This window comes from Nematostella vectensis, chromosome 6, assembly GCF_932526225.1.
Source record: "Nematostella vectensis chromosome 6, jaNemVect1.1, whole genome shotgun sequence".
In the NCBI taxonomy this organism is placed as follows: domain Eukaryota; kingdom Metazoa; phylum Cnidaria; class Anthozoa; order Actiniaria; family Edwardsiidae; genus Nematostella; species Nematostella vectensis.
In genome coordinates this window covers 6,965,884-6,982,250 of record NC_064039.1, presented here as the reverse complement: position 1 = coordinate 6,982,250, position 16,367 = coordinate 6,965,884, and the positions used below count along the sequence as shown (strand labels likewise).

General features: G+C 38.4%; 1 protein-coding gene across 5 annotated transcripts; it reads left to right on the top strand.

The window, feature by feature from the left end:
* Window positions 1-2,702: 2,702 nt before the first annotated feature.
* On the top strand, window positions 2,703-15,183 carry LOC5515029 (beta-1,4-mannosyl-glycoprotein 4-beta-N-acetylglucosaminyltransferase). Of its 5 annotated transcripts, XM_032384728.2 has the most exons (3): window positions 2,703-3,073; window positions 8,855-9,066; window positions 13,690-15,183. In XM_032384728.2, exons 2-3 carry the CDS (start codon window positions 8,867-8,869, stop codon window positions 14,927-14,929), a joined length of 1,440 nt encoding a protein of 479 aa, XP_032240619.2. In that variant the 5' UTR covers window positions 2,703-3,073; window positions 8,855-8,866; the 3' UTR covers window positions 14,930-15,183. The 5 variants fall into 5 exon arrangements, with proteins under 5 accessions (XP_032240619.2, XP_001635175.3, XP_048585574.1 ...); XM_001635125.3 differs by lacking the exon at window positions 8,855-9,066; XM_048729617.1 differs by lacking the exon at window positions 2,703-3,073 and having other exon boundaries at window positions 8,036-9,066.
* Window positions 15,184-16,367: the final 1,184 nt, after the last annotated feature.

The following is a 16,367-nucleotide window of genomic DNA, read 5'->3' as shown; positions in this document are numbered from 1 at the left end:
CGACCACCACAACAACATGGGGGGGGGGGGCACTCTAGCTGTAAACATGACTGTTGGTTCCGACAGATACGAACATTTTATGCCCCCAAAAGAATGGAACCGCGCCACCCCTAAGAATATACCTGCATCTGAACTCTATACCCAAAACTCCACCAAGAATAGATAGCCCCCCCCTCCCCCCCAAAAAGTAACCCAAATCTGAGTTCTATTCGTAAAACATACAAAAGCTTGAAACTTGCCAGTCCCGTAAAAAAGTTTTAGAAGGAAAATTTGCTTATCAAATTTAATTTATTTTTATTCCCTTTTATAAAAAAAACTCTATACTCCTCACCTCCAAGGCCCTAGTCATAAAACCCGGTACAATTTTACTTCCTTGTCTTCGCACCTTGTGTGGGAACACCACATGATGCCTTTTCCTATTTGTCTGCACACACCATAAAATAGCCCTCATTGAGTAAGCGCATTACATAGCCACTCAAACCAGTGCCCCCTCTAAAATCTAATGCTAGAGGGGCATAATATGTTAAAATAAGCATTTGTGATAAGAACTTTTTGATGAATTAGCCCTCCCTACTCATCCTCAAAAATACCCAAACCTGAGTTCTATAAATAAAATATACCAAGCATAGAAACTTACCTCCCAAATAAAAAACCAAACCTAAGTTCTATAGCCCAAGCATACAAAATCTTGCTATAAGGGAGCTTCAACTCTCAGATTTGCTTATTAAATAAAATCAATTTTATTCCATTTTTATAAAAAAGACAACAAACAAACTCTGTGCAATAGGCACTGAGATAAAAAAATGCTCCTGAAGTATCACAAAATATAAATATTTATTTTCCATACAGTATGATATCTATGACTGCACAATCATACTCCTAGAATCTCCAAGGCCTAGTAATCAAACCTGGTACAAGAGGGGTAAAAAGAAGGGCATAATATGCTAAGGGCATAATATGCTAAAATAAGCATTTGCGATAAGGACTTTTTGTCAAATTAGCCCCCCCCCCAAAAATAAAAATACCCAAACCTGAGTTCTATACATAAAATATACCAAGTATAGAAACTTACCTCCCAAACAATTACTCAAACCTATATACCCCAAACATATAAATTCTTAATATCACTATAGTTTTAAAGGGGAGCTTCAACACTCAGACTTGCCTATCAAATCAAATTAATTTAATTCCCTTTTTATAAAAAAAAAAGACTCTTTGCGCATATAATAGAGACTGGCGAGAAAAAAAATAAGCCTGAAGTATCACCAAATATGAATAGATATTTTCCATATGATATCTGCTCTAGCGAAGCTTGGAGCCTCTGGTACCCAGGGTATGACTATACTCCCATTCTCCTATTATCTCCAAGCCTAGTAATCAAACATGGTACAAGTTTACTTTATCTTCACAACCATTGTCAGCACCCCCAATTAGACATACCCTTAGTCACCACCCCTTTGCCCTTACCATGCCTTTTCCTCACCCTAGTTTACACTTTATGCCTTTTTCCAATATGTCTGCACACACAATGAAATACACCCTAAAAGGCTCTAACTTGGTGTTAGAACCTGTGTATTAAGCACGATTTGTGTCACAAAACTTCCTTTTTTTAATAAAATGAATCATGATGAAAACAGAGCTGGATACAATGAAGTCCTTTGGGGATGGTTCTGACACTGAGGTATACATACACCCCTCATTGAATAAGCACATTACATAGCCCCTCAAACAAGTGCCCCCTCTAGAATCCATTTATAAAAAAAGCCATAATGTGAACATTTGTGGTAAGGACATTTTTTACAACGAGTAATAGCAAAGTAATGCATCAATGAATAATGACTGCCATCCCTGAGATTTACTGATCATAGCAAATCTATTTATTCCAGGATCAAATATAAACATTTAAACAGTACTTTCATGTAGTGTCTTAAAATTGCATACAATAAACTCGCGCCCAATCTGTATACGATTTAGCTTCATTTTTTTTTAATGAGACTCGCTGCCATTCTGTATAAGATTCATTTTAGTTTCAATATCCCAGCTAAAATTTTTCTTGGAGTGTCTTCATTCCGAGTGCGAAAGCAAGATAAATCCAGGGAAATTTTGTGCATTTGTATGACTTGATGAAACGTACAACTAGATAATTGGTGATCAATGTTATAGCCTGCTAGCAGTGGCTTACCCTTCCGCGTTCATTACAGTACGATTCGGTGAAGTCGTAAAAATAACCCTGCAAATGAGGTCTGTTGCCGATGAGAAACAACACAAATAGGGTATATATGACGCACTGAGTCGGTGAAATCCCTGCTTAAACAGATAAGTAGAAATCACTGCTAGCAGAGAGTTAAAAAGCGGCGTTCAACATGATTTTCCCGATTCAACGGAACCGCCATTTTGTTTTCCCACTCTGAGTTGAGGCGTGTCCGCGTGAGACTGGGCATAGTAATACTCATCTCTGATTGGTTAATGAGATTGTTTATCAAATATAACCAAAAATGGTAATGTTCCGCACTGTTTATTGTAACCTGCATGAGCTAAAGACGGCAGGTTGCATTATATGACAATGGTTGAGATCCGATAGCTTGGAGGGTGCTCAGAATGTACACTCTAGATATAGAACGCCTGATGCCCCGTGCCTTACTTCTCATGTGTTTGCGACTTCGACCAGATTAAAAAACAGGAAGTTTTATTAAAATCTTCAAGAGGAATTGTGAGATTTTACCTATTTTGAAATTCGCTCCTAAAAAATCCATACGCGTATTTTCTAAGAGCATAGCATCCTATCAAATCCTTTCATGCGTTACCTCATTTGAATGATAATTCGACCTCATTATTTTTGTGAAAATTATTTCAACTAGGTTTGTCCGAGCATGGTTATTAAACACAGACCAGTTTGGCGACTTCTCCTTGGAAAAGGAAAAGTTCAGTATGCCTTACTAACGGCGATTTTGGTGGTACTCTTGTTTTTTGTCGAGCTTCATCTAAAGGCAAGCAGCGGCTTTACTAAGCCTTTGCTGTTTACATCTACAAGCGGGACGACACCAGAACGAAAAGAACGCCAATATAGACCAAGGTACACAAAACAGCGACATCACATTAATATATTTCAACATTCTTTTTATTCATTTTCAACTCAATTATTGAATCGACCATCTTGATTGCGGTATTGTAAATTTAAAGCATGGCAATCACCAGCAGCGTTGCTTTATTGAAGTCGCATGAGTATCACAAATATCACAGGCGAAGGGTCATAAGGTAATACAAGAGGGTTTTCTTTTGCCATAAGGTTTCTCCTGTAGCCTTTCTTGACTAAACTGGTTGCACTTCGTGAGTCTTTCCCGCCATTTCTATATTTTTACTGTTGTGACTCTGTCACACTGTTTTGTCCGCCGTTTTGTCCTACGACAAAAACTGACTTCCCACGTTGTCTCCTGTTTTTCTGGCTTAGTTTTCTTGTGTTTGAAACTGTACTTTGTGTTTTCACCATAAGCTTAAGTGATATTTTGGATAATTCTTCACTTACAAACAATAATTTATTCAGCTCCGAAATCAGTCGCCTGTAAATTCTGCAAAGGATTTGCATATTTTTCTGAACCCTGATTGCGATGCGCTGTTGTTGTGTCAGTCTCACGGTAGGCCAGTCACAGTTGGGTTGATGACAAAGAGTTAGTGATTGCGGTCGGATTGCGTTGTTGTGTAATACTGCTTGGAGTTTTTCTACCAGTGGGTTCTAAGTGCATTGTTGATTGAGTGCGTTGGTTCAGTTTACGGGCGACTCGAGTCCAACTTGTTTTTGCCACCCTGCAAACTATTTTATTCTACTTAATTTTACCTTGATTATTGATTATTAATAATTAATTGATCTAGTTAAATAAAAGAAAGGGAAACTAATCAAATAATTATATACAATCAAACAATTGTTTAACCGGAATAACCGGAAAATAACCTACAATACTATTTCTGTAATTCTTTTTCAAAAAAATATATATATAAAATAATTATATCTGGCATAATGGCAGGCCACCTCATGGCCCCCTTGATAGTACTCCTATTTGCTCTACATCTCCAGAATTTCTTATTACGGTGGCAGAGCCCACTAATTGAATCTAAGGCCGGACCCTTCATTTCACTAGCACTTTTGGAAATGAGCCTGGACAAAGTTAAAATTTTCATGAACAATATTCATCCCAATCGTAGAAAATTGATCGCTCCAAGGAGTAACCCAAGCTCACTCGCCTTTCGCCTACTCATTCTTAGTGGGTACATCCCTCTCAATCCCGGTCCCACCTACCGGTATCCCTGTGGAGCATGCTCAAAACCAGTTAAATGCAACCAGAAGGGTATTCAGCGCGACTACTGCGATGCATGGTATCACACAAAATGCTGCTCAATAAGCAATGATAGTTACAATACACTTGCTAACAGTTCTTGTTCTTGGATCTGCTGTGCCTGTGATGTGGCCAATTTCTCAAAGTCATCAAGTGGTCCTGACATTCCTGGTGACAATTATTGTTTATCTTTATCAACATCAGTACAATCATCCGGCTCAGAATCGCCCCAGCCACTAACATCCTCCCCCAGGCAAAGATCTCCTGCATCAAATAAAATGAAAGACCCCCACAAATTGAGAGTGTTAACACTGAATGCTTGTAGCTTGAAGGATAAAGATAAACGCCTTGAATTTCAAAGCCTGATTGACAACTACAAACCTGATATTGTTAATGTAAATGAACCCACATTAATGACACTGTCTTTTCGGCTGAAATTCTGGAGAAAAGTTACACCATTTTTCGTAAGGATAGAAACAAATTTGGTGGAGGGGTGTTGTCTGCTTTCTCCAACCATCTTGTGGTGACTCACGAGGAGCAAATGGATGGTAATTATGAAGGCATCTGGTCAAAGATAAATATTGCAGGAAGCAAATCACTTTTTGTTGGCTCAGTCTATAGGACCCCAGACTCAAATGTTGACCCCCTTGTAGCTCTCGATGGTGCATTATGCAAGCTGGTTAAAAATCCAGTTCCAAACATCCTCATTACCGGTGACCTGAACCTGCCTAGTATATCATGAGAAGATGATAACTACGCTGTAAGACCTAATCCTACTTATGGGCTTGAAGTAAACCACAAGTTTTTGGACATTGTGAACGACCACTCACTGACTCAACATGTTATGGAGCCAACTAGAGGGGAGAACACCCTCGATCTTGTTCTCACCACTTGCCCAGAGATGGTATTAGACCTAGTGGTTGAGCCCGGCATGAGTGATCATGATCTGGTGCTATTTGATCTAAACTTGAAGCCCTCTTTCAACAAGAAAAAGCCTCGTAAAGTCTTTGTATTTAAGAAAGGTAACATGGGTGCAGTGAAAACTGACCTTAAAAAAACATCTTGATGATTACTTCAACAATGAGGCCTATCATAAATTGATCAATGAAAACTATGATTTCTTTAAAACCACAATCACTGAGATCATGAAAAAACATATCCCACAAAAAAACATCAGTGGTAGATGGAACTTGCCATGGATCACTAGTTCCATTAAAAGGTTAATCCGAAAAAAAGCAACGTCTATATAATCATGCCAAACACTGTAACAACCATGCTGCCTGGAAAAAAATTAAAGACTTGCGTAAACTCGTGAAGAAAAATCTCGCTAAGGCACACAGCGAGTATGTGTCCCAGCTCTTAACAGTCCAAGAGGTTAGTGAAACAGCGAACCATACCATAACCAAACGGTTCTGGACGTACATCAAGTCCAAAAAGACCCATGATGTTGGTGTCGCTCCCCTACGCGATGATAAGGGTGAATTAGTCAGTGACAGTCTTGGTAAGGCACGTGCTCTGAGTTCACAGTTCCAGTTCCCAGCTCGCCCCAGCTCTGACGTTCTTGTTCACACAATCTTAAGAGACCGGTACTCTCCCGAATGACTGGCTCAGTGCAAATGTGACCCCAGTGTTCAAAAAGGGAAATAAGAATATCCCTTCCAACTACCGTCCTATTTCACTGACTGCGTACCTTGTAAAATACTTGAGCACATTATTTTCCATGACATAATGAATCATCTTGATACCCATAATATCCTCGTCAAGTTCCAACATGGTTTTCGCAGGTTCTTTACCTGTGAAACGCAATTAATAACCACCCTAGAGGATGTGGGGAAAGCTCTAGATCTCGGCAGACAAACTGATCTGATCATCATGGATTTTAGTAAAGCCTTTGATATTGTTCCCTACCAGCGGCTTATTTCCAAGCTGGATTTTTATGGAATTCGGGGTCTCCTGAAGGCCTGGCTTACAACCTGGTTAACACATAGGGAACAATCCGTTCTTGTTGATGGAGTCTCATCTGCCCCTATAAGTGTGTCATCTGGTGTGCCCCAGGGGACCGTTCTCGGCCCACTGATGTTTTTACTCTACATAAATGACATCGGCAATGATTGTAAATCTTCTACCATAAGATTGTTTGCTGATGATACTCTTTTATACAGTGTCATCGAGGCAACTTCTGATGCACATAAGCTCCAGTCTGATCTTACCTCCATCGAGAAATGGGCAGAGAAATGGCTCATGTCCTTTAACCCAACAAAATGTTTTGTCATGAGAGTCACGAGAAATAGGGAACCTATAGTATTTAACTACACATTGATGAACCACATCCTTAAACCAGTTGAACACCATCCATACCTAGGCGTCGAGCTCTCGAACACACTTGACTGGAGCTGGCGTATAAACAACAAAGTGTCCAAAGCCAACCAGACCTTAGGTTTTCTTAGGCGCAACCTAAGCAATTGCCCAGAGAACATTAAGGAAGCTGCTTATAAATCGCTCGTTCTTCCACACTTAGAGTATGCCAGCTCTGCCTGGGATCCATGGTTAAAGAAACACGTCAAACAGATTGAGAAGGTTCAAAGGAGGGCGGGTCGTTTTGTTAAAAATTGCTGGGATAGGACTCCTGGCACAGTCACAAACATCCTAAACGATTTGGAGTTGCCCCCTCTCTCCCAAAGGCGCCAGGATGCCAGGCTTACATTGTTTTACAAGGCTGTTAACAAAAAATCAGCACTTGAGATACCAGACAATATTGATAGACGCACCCGCCAATTACGCAGCTCTCATCCAGATAAATTTATCGAGTTATGTCCAAGAACAGAAGCTTATAAGAACTCGTTTTTCTGTAGGACAATAAAAGAATGAAACAAGCTGCCCCGCCTTACCCTGGATTCCACTAGTGCAGATATTTTTAGAGAACGAATAAAATTAAATTGAATTAATAAAATTATATTAATACCAATAATGCTGTTTAAACGATTTTTATCTTTTTACTTTATTTAATCTTTTTTTATTCTGCCTTATTATTATTTTTATTCTGCCTTATTATTATTTGTATTATTATTATTATTATTATTATTATTATTATTATTATTATTATTATTATTATTATTATTATTATTATTATTATTATTATTATTATTATTATTATTTCTATTATTATTTTATTTTATGCTTTTTATTTTTTTCATTTATTATTATTATTATTTTTTTTATTTATTATTATTATTATTTTTTTAATTAATTAATTTATTTATTTATTTATTTATTTATTTATTTATTTATTTATTTATTTATTTATTTATTTATTTATTTATTTATTTATTTATTTATTTATTTATTTATTTATTTATTTATTTATTTATTTATTTATTTATTTATTTATTTATTTATTTATTTATTTATTTATTTATTTATTTATTTATTTATTTATTTATTTATTTATTTATTTATTTATTTATTTATTTATTTATTTATTTATTTATTTATTTATTTATTTATTTATTTATTTATTTATTTATTTATTTATTTATTTATTTATTTATTTATTTATTTATTTATTTATTTATTTATTTATTTATTTATTTATTTATTTATTTATTTATTTATTTATTTATTTATTTATTTATTTATTTATTTATTTATTTATTTATTTATTTATTTATTTATTTATTTATTTATACAATTAATTTATATCCACAGTGATGGTAACCCCTTTGTGGATTAACAATGTAGATGTAGGGTGCAATCACCAGAACAGAGTTTTGAGCATTTGTTTTAGTCCTGTATCCGTTAACTACATAAGCAAAGTTAGGTCTGAGTTCCCACAGGGGTTGCCCTATGTAGGATTCAGACCTGGCCGCCGACGAAATTAGGATTTAGAACATTTAAAGAGTTTGAGTGCAAAAATGATTGGAATCTTGTCAATCATTGTATTCATGTGTGTATCTTGCCATGCGCACTAGCAGTGTGACAAGTTAGTGTGTGACAACCGTAGTCAGTAGCAACATGTAAACATTACGTAAGTCACGGTAGCCCAAGGGTAACCGACTGGCACACCCACATAGGAAGGTCGTCCCTCGGACACCCATTGGTTAAACCCTTATCCAAACAGTGCTAAAAGCCCTTTGGGATGTCAGTGTCAGTTATCCTAAAGGACATGCCGTCTTAGTAGCATGTAAATATGGGTGCGTACCGAAGCCCCAAAACACTAACTCTTTTAGACTCTTAAGAACTTGAAGAGACTCACATGTGAAAATACTTGTAGACACCAGATCTTGTAAAGACTTTGTAACAGCGAACAAGTAAAAACCGGTACCTCCCCCAGCAAAGCGGGTCATAGTCGTTTTCTCACAAGTGGTCAGAGAGAGTCATAGCCGCTTGTTACATGTGGTTAGAGAACCCAAAAGTATAGCTGTTACAGTATTTTCCAAGAGCATAGCATCCTATCAAATCCTTTCATGCGTTACCTTATTTGAATGATAATTCGACCTCATTATTTTTGTGAAAATTATTTCAACTAGGTTTGTCCGAGCATGGTTATTAAACACAGACCAGTTTGGCGACTTCTCTTTGGAAAAGGAAAAGTTCAGTATGCCTTACTAACGGCGATTTTGGTGGTACTCTTGTTTTTTGTCGAGCTTCATCTAAAGGCAAGCAGCACCTTTAAGCCTTTGCTGTTTACATCTACAAGCGGGACGACACCAGAACGAAAAGAACGCCAATATAGACCAAGGTACACAAAACAGCGACATCACATCACTATATTTCAACATTCTTTTTATTCATTTTCAACTCAATTATTGAATCGACCATCTTGATTGCGGTATTGTAAATTTAAAGCATGGCAATCACCAGGGTGCAATCACCAGCGTGAAGTTGGTTCCTTATTCGCAGTTCCTTTTTTGTCTGAAATTCGCTCCTAAAAAATCCATACGCGTATTTGCTTTTGTAGTCCCGTTTGTAGTCCCGCAAGGCGAGCTAGAGGTACCTGCATCTGTAGAACACTAAATAAAGCTCGAGCGAGCACTCAACCAGTTCAGCCTTTGATCCCGTATCGCTAAAGCTCCTTTTCCTCGGCCTATCCTGAAGTTCTGTTTAGTTTTTAGTCCTTGTAGGGAGCTCACAGGGCATTTGTATAGAACCCAGTTATTTGATAATTCTCTTCAAATTTGTGAAATGAAGTTCTAAAGCACAAAGTTAAATATTTTATGCATAGACAAAAACTAAAATAATTTGGCCATTTGGCAAATCGCGAGATTTTTTAAGACACAAAATCCCATGTTATGAAGCACAAAGTTAAATATTTAATGCACAGACAAAAACTGGAATGATCTGCGCATTCGGCAAATCGCGAGATTTTTTAGACACAAAGTTGAATATTTTATGCAATAGACAAAACTTGAAAAAATTTGGGCATTCGGCAAATCGCGAGATTTTTTAAGACACAAAGAGTCATGTTATAAAGCACAAAGTCAAATATTTTATGCAATAGACAAATAGTGCTATGTTATAAGCACAAAGTTGAATGTCGTGAACGATATACTGAAATGTTTTAAGCAAAGGCAAAATGATGAGTTTTTTAAGACACAAAGTGCGATGTTTTGAGACACAAAGTGCGATATGGTGAACTAAACCTGCAATGTTTTAAGCGATAATTAAATAGTGCTTTGTCGTGACACTCAAAGTGAGTTCTAGTGACGCATATAGTTCAAAGTCGTGACCGAAAGGTGAAATGTTGTTAACGAAAACCTTGAGTGACCCTCATGGGCTTCCGTAGTTACCTCATTTGAATGATAATTTGACCTCATTATTATTGTGAAAATTATTTCAACTAGGTTTGTCCGAGCATGGTTATTAAACACAGACCAGTTTGGCGACTTCTCCTTGGAAAAGGAAAAGTTCAGTATGCCTTACTAACGGCGATTTTGGTGGTACTCTTGTTTTTTGTCGAGCTTCATCTAAAGGCAAGCAGCGCCTTTAAGCCTTTGCTGTTTACATCTACAAGCGGGACGACACCAGAATAAAAAGAACGCCAATATAGACCAAGGTACACAAAAACAGCGACATCACATTACTATATTTCAACATTCTTTTTATTCATTTTCAATTCAATTATTGAATCGACCATCTTGATTGCGGTATTGTAAATTTAAAGCATGGCAATCACCAGGGTACAATCACCAGCGTGAAGTTGGTTCCTTATTCGCAGTTCCTTTTTCGTCTGTTTCCTTATTCGCTCAGTTCCTTATTCAAATCCGGGGGGTACTTACATGATACCTTTTAATTCGAGTTGAAACAGTATTTAGGCATTACACTTAACTCAGAACAAGTCCATGAGCATTATCGTCGGTTAAATCTGGTTGCTTTAACGTGCTTTGCTGCTAAGCGGAGCTGTGGACATGAGACTCTATCTGCTACAAAAGGTCAAATAACGCAATGCGTGCAATCGCTTTTACAAATGAATATAGCAAAAAAGAAGAAATCTACCTCTCATCTAATAAATATCTGGTAGCCAAGGTGTTAATCGACAACAAGCACTATCTGTCAAATTGTGGTTTTGTTAGCAAGGTCAAATTCCTTCTACACGCGTACGTAAAGTAAAGCGTGAATATTTCTCCTCTAAATATATTAATGCGTTTGGAAAGAAAGCCCAAGATACAAATACATTTATTAGATGAGAGGTAGATTTCTTCTTTTTTGCTAGATTCATTTGTGAAGGCGATTGCACGCATTGCGTAATTTGACCTTTTGTAGCAGATAGAGTCTCATGTCCACAGCTCCGCTTAGCAGCAAAGCACGTTAAAGCAACCAAAATTACCCGACGAAAATGCTGTTGGACTTGTTCTGAATAAACTGTAATGCCTAAATATGTTTCAACTCGAATTAAAAGGTATCATGTAAGTACCCCCCCCCCCCCCCCCCCCGATTTGAATAAGGAACTGAGCGAATAAGGAAACAGACGAATAAGGAACTGCGAATAAGGAACCAGAAACGAACTGGTATGGCAATCGACCTCAAACATAACGTTTTTATGAAGGGTTACAAATTACAACAATACTCGCTAAATTCGTTCTCCCCATTCACATTCGGGGTGTTTTCGATACTAAGGAAAAGGGGGACCATCTTACAAGGCGTCTAAGCAATAATTTGACATTTGTGCTTGTCGAAGCTATAACCTGATAACTCGTACATCTGTTATAACTCGGGCATTTTCATTATTTCGTCTCAGCATTGCGAATTTGCCGTTGACAAAATGCCAATGAATAAAGAGCTTCAACATAAAGTTGATTATTAATGATAAACGCAAAGTTCGACTCCGCTTGACCCTAGGAGACACCGTAAAACAAAATAATAATAATATTATAATAATTTTATAGGGTATTGTTGGACGCTACGCCCAGCCTGAGATTTCACCAAATTTTGAGAACATGCTAAAAACATTATCGGAGGCTCAAATACCAGCAAAATATTTTTTTATCGCAGAGTGAGTCGGAATGGGGGTCAGTACGAAGCTCTTACAAGCTGCAATTTGATTGGGCAATTGAACAATATCCGCACCTCGACAAAAAGAACGAGAAGAATAGAGACAAAAGAACTCCTTTGTAGAACAAAGATAATAGGAGACAAAGCAGCTGCGTACTTACACGAATGTAGAATCAGATTGTGTATATACAAGCGACCTGAAATGCTACTATTGTTATCTTTCATTTGTTTATCATTTTGTTACCTGCGAATTACCGACAGAAAGCTTGTTTAGACCCCCCGCGCACCAACAGCCGGAGTGAAGCGATTACTGATTGGCTATTGTCTGGTTCAAACGTAACGAGCCACGCGATTGGTCAATAGCTCCATGTACCCTGCATATATAATTTTCGAATGTTATGATTTTGCACGAGAGTTTGACAGCGAAGGCGCGAAGCGTGCAAACCAATATATGGCAATTCCTTCGTGTAATTTGTGCCTCACGGATGTAGCTAATAGCGACCAAAGATTTGTCATCGGGGTTAAAGGGAAGTTCGATATAGCTTTTGAGCTGAAAAGTCTCTCTTCCCCAAGAGTAAGCGAGTATATTTGCCGTCTGCGCTTCAAGAAATGAAAACCATCAAAGACCTCTTTCAAAATAAATATAGCGATAATCAGAACACCTAGCAAGAAACTTATAAGACATCAACGAAATCACAGGGAAAGTCATCATCCTTAAGACCATAAGTACTCGCTTCTACTCCTGTGCGCAATGGTCCAACAACCGCAATGGCCAGAGCCCTGTAAATCCAGCTCCCGCTGCAACTCCAGCACCTGTTGCAACTACAGCTCCTGCTACAAATGCAGCTACCGCTGCTGCAAATCCTCCAAACCCAAATGTGGCTGTAACTGTTCGAATTAAAAGGCCCTCGTTGGACAAAGAGAGAACTTCCAGAGGACCTCGAATCATTAGGCAAGATGCTCGTCCGCGGAACGTATAAACAAATCGCTAAAGCCCAGACGGCAAATATACTCGCTTACTCTTGTGGAAGAAAGACTTTTCACCTCAAAAGCTATATCGAACATCCCTTTAACCCCGATGACAAATCTTTGGTCGCTATTAGCTACATCCGTGAGGCACAAATTACACAAAGGAATTGCCATGGTTGCGAGCTTTGCGCCTTCGCTGTTAAACTCACATGCGAAATCATAACATTCGAAAAATTTTATATGCAGGGTACATGGAGCTATTGACCAATGGCGTGGCTCATTACATTTGAACCAGACGACAGCCAATCAGAAGTCGCTTCACTCCGGCGGTTGGTGCGCAGGGGGTCTATACAAGCTTTCTGTCGGTAAATCGCAGACGGTAATAATGGAACTATTTCCGGCTGCATGCAGGCTAAAATTTATAAGAACATCCGCAAGAATGTTTCCAGCCTTAGAATGCTCCAAAATAAGTAAGGCTCTGCCTCAACTGAAAATTAGACGTTCTTTAAAAATAAGGGTATATAGATAAATAATAATAAGCAAGAACCCGTCACTTTGTGACGATCATGAAAGTACAAAAAATATTTCATACATTTTCACATTATTTCTCTTCCTTTCTTTACCATGCGGAGTCATCTGCGTAGGAGGCTAAGGAAGACATTCGAACTGTAAATACTATTTCTTTGATCAAAAGTGTTGGCGTTATGTACCCACGTTGTTTTCATCAAAAGACACAATTTATATCTGTATGTCTGCATGTCCGAATTTGTTTTTGTAAGCGCAAATTAAGAAACCAAACCCACGACATCATGCGCTATATTGACACGTTATTTTGCTTTTTAAATGTCAACCGTGTGTGTGAAGGTACGTTGTCATGGTTTTTATTCTTGTTTATTTATTGTAGAGGATCTGCTACCATACCAAAGCATGTGCCTCCAGTGGACAACACGGGCTTTTCAATCTTCCAACCAAGAGTGGTCACCCTCCTTGAAGGCGAGCGTACTATTGGCCACTTCACAAGGTTCAACAGAACACTGTGCTTCTCTCTCGGGACTCATGCCGTTTATTCAGGGAGGTGCGATTGCAAGCCAGGGTGGTACGGTTCGGCGTGTAGCATCCCTGATTGTGTTAAGTACTCAGGCGAGAACTTCCCGCCGCAACTATTGCGAGTGCGGAAAGAAGCGCGTCGGATCATCTACTCTGCGCCTTTCAATATCGAGTTTGAGATGCTAGAGATCATCATGAATGAGTTGCACGACATTGTGGACGTCTTTATCCTGGTAGAGTCGCATTTTTCGGCGTTTGGAACAATCAAACCCGTACGATTACTACCGAGGCTGCATCGAAACTACCTGCGAAGATTCCATAAGAAAATAATTTACTTGTATATGGATCATTTCCCTACGGGAGCTCGCAAGAACGGCTGGATCGCAGATTCGTATATTAGATCGTTCACCGGCGTCAAAGGCCTTCCACAGATTCGTAACGTCAAGCCGGATGATTTGTTTTTGGTATTTGATCTAGATGAGATCCCCTCTAGAGAAGCGTTAACTTTTCTCCGAATTCACGATGGGTATCCGGAGCCGTTCGGCTTCCGTCTTCGCTGGTCCGTGTTTGGTTTTTACTGGAAGAACTCTCGCGCTACGCAGATAACTGCAGGTTGTTCTGTAGGTATGCTAACCCAGGTACATGGTAACATGAGCAATCGCGTGAGGGACATTGAAAATGGGGTAAACCGAAATTTGAGTCCCGAATTTCGCGCGTATTCCCAGCAACATAGTGTGCGTGCTTGGTTTCTAGGGGACGTGGATCATTTCGCCGGTTGGCACTGCTCAAGCTGTATGGACGTACATGGGATATGGGTGAAGTACACTTCAGCTCAGAACGGGGACTTTCCTCGGTGGGGAAGTTACCATGATAAAATGGACATAAAAAACTTACGGAACATGGTTCGCAACGGAAAGTGGTTTGACGGAAATGCAATAGGTGATGGTGCAATGGCTACTAGGGATAATGATAACTTTTTTGCACCAAAATATATGTTGGATCATTTTGAAAAGTATGAATATTTGCTCTCAAGGGAGCATTTACACGCCCATGAGCAAACACAAAATACCATTGAACATTACCATGCACAAGAGTAAGAAAAATATTTCAGTTAAATACGAATACAACGAGAACTATCACTGTCCATTGATTCGTCCAAAGAAGAACTTATGTTCATGAAGCCTTTTCAAAAAAAAAAAAAAAAAAAAAAAAAGAATATATTTTTGTATCACATTTAGTTTACGCGGGGTTATCCGATAGCATGTGTGCACAAGTGCAATTGGGATTTCCTGGTTGTGGATTTTATACCGCCGGACAGTTCTAAGTAATAATAAACGTCATTCAAAATGCGTGTGGGTCTTCAATAGCAGTGTTGATAAAACCACATCTTCAAAATATTTCAAAGTACGAGTCTGCGTTATGTCGGCCCTTTCTCTGCTATACCCGTTTATCATTTAAAGGTTTGAGCCTTACGAGAACAGAGGGGAGTCTAAAAATATATATTTCGGTCGAAAAGATGTTTCACTAAAACATTTTTGTAGCAGCAGCCACATGTACGTTTCTTATGGGCCTATTTTTACCGTTTGGCTTCGACTGGACGAAACGGAAGCTTTTTAACAACACAGTGGCTATATGCCTGACAGTCTGTAAATAATCTTTCAAACAACCCAGTAAATTGTCGACCTAGTGAGTTAGAAGCATTCTATATTTGTTGAGAAAGGGCAAGCAAACCTGAATTGAGCTTTGTTGTCGGTATTGGATGTTTTCTGTCGTCTATGTACACTATAGAATCGTAATTTTGGTGGCACAAGAATTTTCTACATGCTGCTAAATGTTAGCCTGCTTGCAGGCGGTACTCGGTGTTATTATAGCGGAAAACCCTCTCCGTTCGGTGATCGGGCGCCATCTTGTATTTTAAGCCTTGTGGTTCCTGGGGCCGAGCGCAAAAACGGACGCAGGTTAGCAGGCTAGCTAAATGTCGGCAGTTCTCGATTTACGAAAATATCACAGTAAATTGTCAATCTAGTGAGTTCAAAGTATTGTCATATTTGTGGAGAAAGGGCAAGCGAATCTAGTTTGAGCTTTGTAGTCAGAATTGAAAGTTTTTGCTTGCTTGTATACACTATAAAATCGTTATCAAAGTGACACCCGGAGACACTTGATTTTATCTTCTACAACTGTCGGGACTGGTATTTAATGGACTATACGCCCGACAGTTTCCAATTTATTTAAATAAGCCAGCCAGCCTAGTGAGTTCAAAGTATCCTATATTTGTTTAGAAAGGGCAGGCGATTCTGAATTTAACTTTGTTGAAGGAATAGAATGTTTTTATCGTTAACTTAGTGACACTTGCATTTTTTCTGCTACAATAACAGTCAGGAAAGGTGTTTCTATAATGTACATAGTCAACAGAAACCGTTTAATACCAATAACAAATCTCAATTCAGATTAGCTTGCCCTTTCTCGACAAATATAGAATACTTTGAACTCACTAGGTCGACAAGGGTTTATTTGAAGAAATTGAAAACTGTTGGG

Excerpts from the sequence above, each read along its gene's own strand:
- LOC5515029 (XM_001635125.3), top strand. The coding sequence starts at position 2,871 with ATGGTTATTAAACACAGACCAGTTTGGCGACTTCTCCTTGGAAAAGGA. Across the intron at positions 3,074-13,689 it reads GAACGCCAATATAGACCAAG|AGGATCTGCTACCATACCAA; the intron begins GTACACAAAACA and ends TATTTATTGTAG.